Source organism: Mus musculus, chromosome 17 (assembly GCF_000001635.26).
Source record: "Mus musculus strain C57BL/6J chromosome 17, GRCm38.p6 C57BL/6J".
Lineage (NCBI taxonomy): Eukaryota > Metazoa > Chordata > Mammalia > Rodentia > Muridae > Mus > Mus musculus.
The window spans coordinates 39,402,774-39,414,158 of record NC_000083.6 but is presented as its reverse complement, the minus strand read 5'-3'; the positions used below and the strand labels follow the sequence as shown (position 1 = coordinate 39,414,158).

At 34.1% G+C, this 11,385-nt stretch overlaps 1 protein-coding gene across 1 annotated transcript; it reads right to left on the bottom strand.

The window, feature by feature from the left end:
* Positions 1-3,166: 3,166 nt before the first annotated feature.
* Esp18 (exocrine gland secreted peptide 18) lies at positions 3,167-7,800 on the bottom strand. The gene is made up of 3 exons (NM_001244763.1): positions 7,692-7,800; positions 5,979-6,068; positions 3,167-4,224 (listed from the first exon to the last, which is right to left on the bottom strand). The coding sequence occupies exons 2-3, from the start codon at positions 6,045-6,047 to the stop codon at positions 4,018-4,020; spliced, it is 276 nt and encodes a 91-aa protein (NP_001231692.1). The 5' UTR covers positions 6,048-6,068; positions 7,692-7,800; the 3' UTR covers positions 3,167-4,017.
* Positions 7,801-11,385: the final 3,585 nt, after the last annotated feature.

The following is an 11,385-nucleotide window of genomic DNA, read 5'->3' as shown; positions in this document are numbered from 1 at the left end:
GTGGCTTTGTGTACATTGAAGCAGTAAAATAGGTGGGTTCATATTTGCCTATGTACAATATCAGAATTTATTTATTAGTAACAAATTTCCAAGACAATTTAATTTATAGAGCACAATGAAAAGCAGTCTCAATTGGAAGAATAGGAAGCATCTGATTTAGGGCTTCTAGTGGTAAAACTCCATGGTCCAACAACACAAGTCATGCAGGAATGCTATTTATTTGCTTATACTTCCATTAACTGTACATCATCAAAGGAAGGCCAGACAAGGAATCAATCAAAGAATGGGCCTGAAGGCAGGACAGAGGCATGGAGGGATGGTGATTACTGGCTTACCACTCATGTCTATTTGTACATGTCCCATTCTTAGCGAATTTCCTCAGCACTTCCCATTGCAAATTTATGTGCTTAATGTCTTCTTTTTTAAGACTGCCAAATCTATATATCATCACTTGTATATGCATGTTCACAGACAGGCAAGTTTATTTGATTAAAATTCCTGTGCCATGACCTTCATGGTATCCTTTCTAGAGAATATATCAGAAAATAGAGATCCTCTAAATTCGTCCCTTTTGTTGTATCCTTTCTATTCCCTGTTCACTTAAGAGTTCTGAGCTTCAATCTGTATTATGAAAGGAAGTGAAAAGAAGTAGACAATGTTGTCATTTTCTGAATTTATAGGGATACTAAATTTCATCTTGATAAAAAGTATAAAGGAATGATATTGATCCCTGCTGTGTACACCAGGAACACTACAGATTAATAAATGCCTTTTGCTGAAATTTAAATGTATATATTGCACATATGCAAGTAGACTGTGAAGACACAAGTACATGAGAATATTGAGTAAAACCAATATAAAGAAAATATTAACACAATAGATGAACCAGTCAAAGTTAAAGCTACTCTGCACCTGCCAAAGCATCAGAACTCAAACTGTGGGTTGTGACCACTTTATATTTCACACATCAGATATCCTGCCATGTATATATAATTTTGTAATTGTGGCACAACTACAGTAGTATAGAAGAAACAAAATAATTTCAAATGGGGCTCATCACAACATGAGGATTGCAGCATCAGGAATGTTGAGAATATGTGAAGAATATGTTACATTAAGGAAAACATAGAGCTATGAATTTGTCATCTACATACATAGTATATTCATAGGCATACCAAGAAGCAAAAACTAAGAATATATTATGGCTGCTTGAATTTGATAACACTTATTAGTTTTAATGCTTTATTTTATGTCTAAGTATTCTCCCAAGTACGTGTCTATATGCTTGCTTCCAATACACCTTTACAATGACTTCCAGGTTCTATGCTTTCCCATGAAGGTAACCTGAGTCAGGATATATACCTTGTACTCTTACCTCTCCAGTGGAACAGCTGAATCTAATAATAACTAATCTAAAGATTACGGTGACACTGTTTTGTCATTATGTCAAATATTAAGCCCTAGGATATCAATTCATTGCAGGATCTTGTCCTCAATAACCCCTTTGAATCCAGTGTACAACGTACATATACAACATCCACTTTTGGAGGAATGCTGCAAAAATGAGGTGTGATTTGGAATGTCTTTTTTGTAGCTAGCTTAGCAACTAAACTTCAAATAAACGACTTGTGTTTGACAGTAATACCCTAGGCTACATTCCATAGAAACTAGAATTATCTGAAAGGAGAAAACCCCCTTTGTGTGCATGAATTCCAGAGGTCTACTTGGTTAAAGTTGTTAATTTTATTTAGACTTTTTATGTGAATAAACAAATAAAAGATTACGACATTTTAAAAGATTTTAAAAGAGACAAGTGTGTGTGTGTATGTATGTATGTGTGTATTGCTTGTGATATTTAGATATAGTTTATTTTACATCTATTCTCTCTTTCATTCCAGTACAACCCCACCTTGATTATCCTTCCCATCTACTCCACTATTTTGGTTTAGAAAAACCTGCTCTAGATTAGTATCAACTAAATGGTTTATCAACGTGAAGTATGACTATGTATGTAATTTCCCTTCTACCAATGCTAGACAAAACAACACATAATCTGGTTACAGCCCCAGAGGTAGATAGCAGATTCAGCCTCTGATAACACTCCTAGAAGTTCCACATGAACATCAAGCAGAAAAGCCATAACATGTTTGTAATTGGCATATGTAAGACCCCTGCATACTACCTGCCAGTTTAGTCCCTATGAGTTCTAATGAATATGTGAGTATGCAACATGACATAACCACTGAAACATATTGTTTACATTATAACAATGTTTTTAATTATTCCATGTATTTTTTTTTTACTTTACATCCTTATTGCAATGCCCCCTACTTCTCTCTTCTCAGTGCTTCATTCTCCCCTCACCTACCGCTCATTTTGTCACTCCTCCTTTTCTCCTCATAAGTGGGAGTCCTCCCATGGATATCATACAACTTAGCAACATTATCTTGCAATAAGACTAGGTATATTTTCTTCGGTTGACGGTACAGAAGAAATCCCAGTTAGGGTAAGGGATTCAACGTCAGGCAATATAATCAGAAACAGGCCTTGCTCCCAGTTTAGGAGTCCTACACATACTTCCAGCATCATAACTCTTACATTAGTGCTGAGGGCCTAGGTCCATTTAGTTCATGGTTCTCAGTTCAATCTTAAAGAATCATTACTCATGAACAGTAGTTGATTCTGTAGGTTTTACTCTTGTGTCCTTGACCTCTCTGACTCTTTCAATTTCGTGCTCCCCCTTTTCTGCAGAATTTCTTTTTTTTTTTCTGCAGAATTTCTAAGCCCCGTTTAATGGTTGGTTGTGGGTCTCTCCATACATTTAAATTAGTTGCTGAATGAAGACTTTTTGATCAGTTAAGAAGGATCCTTTCTGGTTATAAGAAGTGCCATGTTCAGGCTTCATGTCTGCCATTGCTAGGAGGTTTTTTTGGGGGGGTGGTGGGGGTGGGGGGGTGGGTGGGAGGGTGGGAGCCACTAGATTCCTATGAGTTTCCATTATTCTAGAATTCCAGTGGAGAGTCACTGAATCAGGGGACAAGGGTATTTTCTTCAGTGTCATAGTCACTGGTGATTTTTTCCCTGTTCCAGGGATCACTTCAAACACATGACCATGTGTGCTGCACAATTAAACCCATCCTGTCACAAATAACAGAAACAACAAAAGTAAGATTCAGAAAACTATTTATTGAGAAAAGAGTCTCTAATATGTGAATTATTCACAATCTATCACATATGTGTATGAAATCAGTAGAGAATCACATAAAAGAAGTAGAAGCATAAAGGTTCATAGTCTGAATTATAACATAATTTCACTCCATTTTGATTAGATTACAATAAGGAAGCATAAGCAGCCCATGATAATTTTACTGAAATTTCACACAATTATTCCTTGTAAATTTAAAACAGAGGGTTTCAACCTATTTGTACCCACCACTTTGGGGGCCAAATGTTCATTTCACAGCGGGTAATATCACATAGTTTTAATATCACAATGTATAATATTAAACAGAGTAGCAGTGGAAATAACTTTATGTTTCTTGGTCAACAAAACTTGAGGAACTTTTAAAAAGGATTATAGCATTAGAAATATTGAGCACCACTATTTTCAGATAGGAAAGTTTAGCTTTTTAATTTTTAAGTGATGGTAATTCTTACTTTTCTGCTACATTCACAACTTATTCAGAACTGTTTTTATTCTGCCTCTATGTGGAGAGACTAATTTTCTTATTATATAGAATTAATTTATACTCTTCGTTCTTCTCATATCTTTGTTGTTAAGTGAATAGGATGCAGACTTGATAGAGACTAATAATGGACACTGTGTTGGACACTAGGAGGCTCCTAGTTTATTTAGAAAAAAATCAGTCTTTATATGTCAAATATAAAGACAATTATATTTGACAATTATATGTCAAATGTGTTTGGAATGAGTGAGTAAAATTTCATTATTGGTGCCTAACATTAGGCCCTTGAGTGATAATGTAGTATGCCAAGTGCATTATTTATAATAATTGCCTAGTTAAACTTTATTCGAGGCAGTACATTAATCCAACGTTGTTCAAAATTAATTATGAATCCTAAAAACAATGGTTTGTCTTTGTCGGAGCCAATTGACAACCAGCAAACATCTATGTTATTTCTTATAGTTTGGCAAAGAGGTATTTTGAAGTCATCTTTCAGATCAGCAGATATCTCGGGTTCTTTCTCAGTCCATTTCACTGCCTGAGGAAAAGATCAATTTTTATAGCAACATTTAGAGTAAGGAATATAAAACCTATACAATTTCATCTGTACACTATGAAATAGGATGAGAATAGGCCATAAACTCAAGACAAATGCTAGACCTCCAGGGCTCACTAATCTCCTCTCACCTAAAGTTCAAGAGGGTGTAACTCAAGGGATAACTCAAAATGGAGGTCCATACTTAGTATTTTAAAAGGACTGTTTCACATTTGGTGCAAATTTTTCATTGCCTCTCACCTTAAAACTTTATGATATTAACACAAAATAATTTAGTTTGTTGAAGAGTAAAAAGATATAGTAAAATGATTTCTGTTTATTTTGTTCATCTTACTGATAGTAATGCCACTGATATCCAAAATACATAGGTTTAAATATATACATTATCTTGTATATATGTGCTTATGGGTATTGTTTTCAGTGGTAAAATAATGCTTGTAAATTGTCAGAGCATGACCTAAGCTTGAATTTCTGTAATGATTTGTTTCCCTTGAGTAAGAGGAATATATAAGAAAATGTAAAATACAGGTGCCATTGTATATGGTCTCTGATGTTTCAGGTTGACTTATTCATTTTATCATGAACAAAGAATGATTTTATTACAGTTTACAAGTTTCTCTTTAAATATCACACCATATGTTATGGACATATATATTTCTATATATCATATCGATTTTATATTTCCTAGAGCAAGGACTATTAGAGTATGCTATAACAAATAGACCCAATTCATTTTCCAATTATATTTAGAAAGAAAGTGCATGGTAGACATCTGTAGAAGTCACTGTATTTTATCTAAGCTAACATTACCATCACAATTCTATTTCTATGAAACTCAAAACCAAATATAAATTAAATTCCATTCCAAACTAAAAAATGAATTTTCTTAGCAGAAATTGTAATACTAATGCTCTGCTTCTTAAACTATATTCCAATTTTTAATGTCTTTCAATAGAACATTTATTATGAGGATTTTAAAAATTACCGAGAATAAGTTTAAAATAATCCATATTAACACACTTTTTGTAGCAGAAATTTTAATACTAAAGCTCTGCTTCTTACATTATATTCCAATTATTAATTACTGCCAATGGAGCATTTGTTATGAGGACTTTTAAAAATCACTGAGAGTAAATATAAAATACGCCATATTAACAGAGTTCATATTGAATGAACATTATATCAGCAATCCTATTTTTGTAAAAAACGCATATTCTATACAGCAAGGTAGGGTTTACTTATATCTTAACATTGAGGCAGAGTTTATATTCTACAGAGCTCAAGTGTGATATTTGCTTTTGGTCCTGATAATTAGCTTTACTTAAAATGAAATCCTTGGTCCACAACTGATTTTCCTTCCCCAAATTCACATTTAACAGTGACAACATGATGACAGGGTTTCTATGTATAGCCCTGAATTTCCTGGAACTCATTTTGTAGATCAGGCGGCCTGGAACTCAGAAACCTACCTGCCTCTGCCTCCCGAGTGCTGGGACTAAAGGTGTGTGCCACCACACCCGGCACATTTCCATTTTCAAGTGTCTAGTTGTCCCTTGTTTCTGTCAGAGTTGGAGAAGGCAAAATTTCATTCTTATCACAAAAAGCACTATTAAGTGCACAAGGACTCCCTCAGAATAGAGTCACATATAGGACACTTTCAAGTTTACTGCTTTCAGTTAGTTTGCAATTTGAGAAGTTTATGAATAGGATTAGATGATTATCCATTTTAAACTTACCCTTCCTTCAGGAAGTATTGTTTGATACACCAGAATGATGAGGAAAAACATCAGTGGGAATGAAGCCATTGCGGACACCTATTGCTGGAACTAATCAAATATGTTTTAGTTGAAGCAAGCAGTTCATGAGACACAGATGGTAACCAAATACATAGACAGAAGTTACACTGAAGCAACATTTTGTAGCAAATTATTTAATGGTATAACAAGGGAAGAGAAAACATATAGGGTTCCTGTAGTTTTATTGTCCAAACATTGCCTTTCATAGGGCAGACACATAATCTAAACATCTTTACCTATGTATCAAATGTATATTTGCAAAAGGAATCCCTAACTTCTTCTTGAACAAGGCTATTACCCTATTCCTCTGTCTTCAAAAGGAAAATTTTAGAAAAACATACAAATTTTTGAAAGTTGGTTTTCATGTGTACAATTTTTATTTTACAATTTTCGGTTTAAAACTATCATCTATGCTTTACATGAATTGGAGTGCCATGGTTGTGGTTGTGCAGAGAAAAATATAGCAATACTTTAGAAATGCATTTTTGAAGAGCAATTGTAAATTATGCTATTTTAGCTACTTGCATCAAATTTCATTTTATTCCTTCAGTACAAAATATAAACAATTTTTGTAGTGTGTATTTATTCTATTTCATTTTATTCATTTGTTCTTTAGGTGATGGGTAATTTCATATGTTTAAAAAGATTCAACCATGTATGCTCTGTTCCATTGCCTGGAATTTCCCATCTCCACATTCTTTAAATGCTGATAAAAGCTACTTATTGTGGATACATTCACCTTCCTGCTGCAATTCATAGAAATAGCTTAACATGTAAATTGAAGGGGTGGTACCTTTTCAAAATATATTCTGTGCATATTCTTCACTTCCCAATTATCTTTTTTTTTTAAGCTAGGTTACTTGTTTCAAATTTCTATCTGGCTCAAATATAACAGAGAATCATAATAGCAAGCATCTAATAAAATTTTTGTTTTTTGTTTTTTTGTTGTTGTTTTGTTTTTGTTTTTGTTATTTGCTACCAAAATGTTTTTATTTCTCTTTATCTTTTTATTTTTATTAGATATATTCTTTATTTTCATTGCTAATGTCATCATCTTTACTTATTCATAATACCATTTATTCTTTTACTCTTATCAAAACTTTCCATTTACTCCATAGTACTTTTTTTTAATCAGGAACTATTTGTTGGAATTTATGACTAAAATTTGTGTCAGAATCTCTCCATATATATCTGTAATGTCTTTTTCTTGTTCATACTTCATACAGAAAAATAAAAACAAATGACCTATAAAACATTCTGGCTACTTTGGATGAACATGCACACATTGCCTATACCTTTAGACTAATGGGATTCATTTTTCCACTCTGTGGACAAGTAAATACTGAATTGCAAATAAAACCGGTTTCCTATGACACTTTAAGCAAGCAATTGTCTTACTATCATGTACAGGTGAATAAATACATTGAAATGGAGGTTTCTAACCACCAATATGATGTGTTGCTATATGTTACTTCATACTTGACCAGGTTGTTATGTGAAGATGGCTGGGCAGTCCCATAATTTCCTATATATTTCAAAGATTAAGGTTTCTGAGGTATCACTAGCCACTATATAATTAGCATTGTAACTATAGTAATCTGACATCGAAACTTACATGCTCTACAGTCTTAGCTAGAATTGATTAATTCATACCTTTTAATTCAGAGCAGCTATTGTTGCAGATTCTGGTGCTTCTGTCATTCTCTGGTTGTCCTCTTTTCTTTGTGTAGAGGCAGGTCTTTAGAGATTTGAAGCCTGTCGTGGTTGTGTGACATTGGCTGCTCTTCTTAGCAAAGTGGTTTAATTGAAGTGTTTTTCTTGGGAACTGATTCGTGAACATCAAAATATTTAAGATAGTGACATTGGATAGCAGATCTGAATATATTCCCTGCATGTGATTGTTGGGTCCAAAATCTACTGTTTTTTTCTTTACACCTGAATATTTCCCTTTACTACTTTTTCAAATAAGAGATATGTAGGGGTTACTCATATCCATATTCACTATGTGGGAGTAGCACTTTGTTTAGTTCAATGTGTGTGTGTGTGTGTGTGTGTGTGTGTGTTTATGCCAATAATAACTGTATTACTAAATTTTCTATATTTTACCCAGTATTTCCTCTTTAATGCTATGTTGTCTTCCTGTTCTGATGGCAGAACTCTTTTTGATTATTTTTATTTAATTTTCATATGGAGAAAATTCCCTCTCTTTTCTCTTCTCTAAATCTCTTCACTGCATTTCCTTTTTTTTTCTCCCTCCCTAACTCTGAGGAGAAGGGGAGCAAAAGTTGGGTTCCACCTGACCCCAGACCATATAATCTCAGGAGGACTGGTCACATTCTCTCTCAATAAAGTCCACCCATTCAGTCAAGGGAGGAGTAGGGGATTTAATTGCAGGGTGCATAGACTAAGACTGTATCAACTCTGCTTGATAGGGTTTCCACACGAAAAGCAAGCTGCATGTCTTCTATGTGTATTTTGAGGGCCTAGGTTCCTGGTTGGTCGTCCAGTCTCTGTGAGCACTTAGGGGCACAGGTTAGTTGACATTGAAAGACTACTTGTGGTGTCCTTGGCCCCTCAGTAATGCTCACCTCTGTATCCCATTCTTCCACAAGATTCTCACTTTTGCCTGATGATTGAATGTTGGTCTGCATCTGCATCCACCTCTGCCGAATGAAGCCACTTAAGAGATGGTTGTGTTTGTTTTCTCTCTTCAAGATAGCAGACTGCTCTTAATAATGTCAGAGGTTCATTTTTTCACATGGGATAGGTCTCAATCAGTGCCAGCCATTGGTTAGCTTTTGCCTCATTTTTTGCTCCCTCTTTATCCCTTCACAACTTCTAATCAAGAAAATATTTGGTTGGATGTATGGATGTATTGTTGGTGTATTGATGTCCACATCCATTCTCTGGAAGTCCTACCTGGAGGCAAAGAGTCGTCAATTCAGTCTTTGTATCTTCCAGTGGTAAGACTCTCTGTTAGGCTCACACACATACATTTCCTTAGTCTGCCCCAAACCCCAATGCTAGGATTGAGCTAGATCAAGAAATTATCCAGACTGGTTTCCATTATTTTACCCAGCCTTCTCCTGCCACCCTCTGTTCACACATGTTCACCATTACTCTTCCCCTCCTCATCAGCTCTCATACCCAGTTTTTTTTTTTTTCATCTATATCTGATGATTATTGTTTTTCCCTGTCTGTGATAGATTTGGACATTCTTCAATTGCCCTCCCCCCTTTTCCCCAGTTTCTTTGGGTCTGTAGATGCTAACATTGTTATCCTGAACTTTATGACTAAGGTTTACTTACAAATGCATACCACATGTATTTCTTTTCCTAGGTTACCTCACTCAGGATGATACTGTTTTGTTCTGTCCATTTGGCTACAAAATTCAAGTTGTCTTTGTTTTTAATAGTTGAATAGTGTTACATTGTGAAGAAGTAACACATTTTCTTTATTCATTCTTGTGCTAAAGAGCATCTAGATTGTTTCAAGTTACTGGTTTTTAAAGTAAAGTTGTTATTAACATAGGTGACCAAGTGTACTTGTGGTATAATTTGTCATCATATGGGTATATGCCTACAAGTGCAATAACTATGTCCTGAGGTAAAACCATTTCCAGTTTTCTGAGAAAACACTATATTTATTTCCTAAATGGTTGTATTTGTTTGCGCTCCCACTAGCAATGGAGGAGTGTTGTCTCTGTTCCATATCCTTACCAGCATGTGCTGTCACTTGAGTTTTTCATCTTAGATTTTCTGAGAATTGTAAGATGGAATCTCAGGGTCATTTTATAAGTATGTAATGATTCTTCGGCCACTAATAATTACTCTGTTGAAATCACTCTGTTTACTCTATTCTCAATTTTCTTATTGCGGTATATGGTTTTTATTAGGTATATAACTTGAGTTCTCTATTAATTTTCAAAGTTAATTTTCTTTAAGATGTAAATTTAGGGAAGTTTTTCCCAGTGTGTCTGTTTTTGTTTTGTCCAATTGGCAATACTCTTTGCCTAAAAGTAACTTTTTTCCAATGAGGTTTCAATTTACAATTGTTGATATTAGAGCCTGAGCCATTTGTGTGTATGTATGTGTGTTTGTGTTTTCAGGAAATAGTCTCTTGTATCAATGCATTAAATGCTATTCTCAAATTTCCTTTTTTATGGGATTGAAATTATGTGGCCTTTTGTTGAAGTTTTTGATACCCTTGGTCGTGCATTTTGTGCAGGGCAAGAAACATGGATCTATTTGCAGTCTTCTATAGGTAGGTCTAGAATTAGAGTAGTACCATTTGTTGAATATATTTTTTCCTGTTGTAAGGTTTTGTCTTTTTGTCAAAAATCAAATGTACATATGTGTGCAGCTTTATTTCTTGATCTTTGATTCAACTACATTGATCATTCTGCCTATTTCTGTAGCAATTCCATGGAATATTTGTTTCTATTTCTCTGTAGTACAGCTTGAGCTGAGAGATTGTAATATATCCAGAAGTTCTTTTATTACACATGATTACCCTATATTTCTTGTCTTTGTTTGTTTTTGTTTGTTTTCTTTCTCTCATTTTCAACAAGAAGGTAAATTTTTTCTTTCAAATTCTGTAGAGAATTGTGTTGGAAATTTTATGGTAATTGTGTTGATTGCTTTGGGAATTGGTAAACTGCTTTACTAAGATTGCCATTTTTAATGTGTTAATCATACTGATCCATGAGCATGGCTAATAGTTTCATCTTCTGATTTTTTCTTCTGTTTCTTTCATTATAGACTTCAAGTTCTTGTTATACTGTTCTTTCATTTGCTTTACTAGAGTTACACTAAGATATTTTATGTTATTTGTAGCTATTGTAAAGGGTCTTGTCTCCTGAATTTCTTTCTCATCTCATCTATCATTTGTATAAAAGAGGGTTATTAATTTATTTGAGTTAATTTTCAATCTAGATACTTTGCTAAAGGGTTTCTTTACTCTTGGAGTTCTCTGGCATAAATTTGGGGGTTGTTTGTATATACTATCATTTCATCTGCAAATAGCAATACTTCCTTTCCAATTGTATCACATTGATCTTCTTTAGCTGACTTATTGCTCTAGTGAGAAATTAAAGTACTATATTGTATAGATCTGGAGAGAGAGGGAAGACTTCTCTTATCACTCATTTCAGTGAAATGTCTTTAACTTTTTCTCTATTTAATTTAATGTTAACTATTTATTTGCTGTATACTTCTTTTATTGTGCTTATGTAGAGACTTTGAATTCCTAATCTCTCCAATAATTTTATCATGAATGGGTGTAAGATTTTCCCAAAGACTTCTGCATCTAGTGAAATGACCATGTGATATGTCCTCTTCTTTCAGTT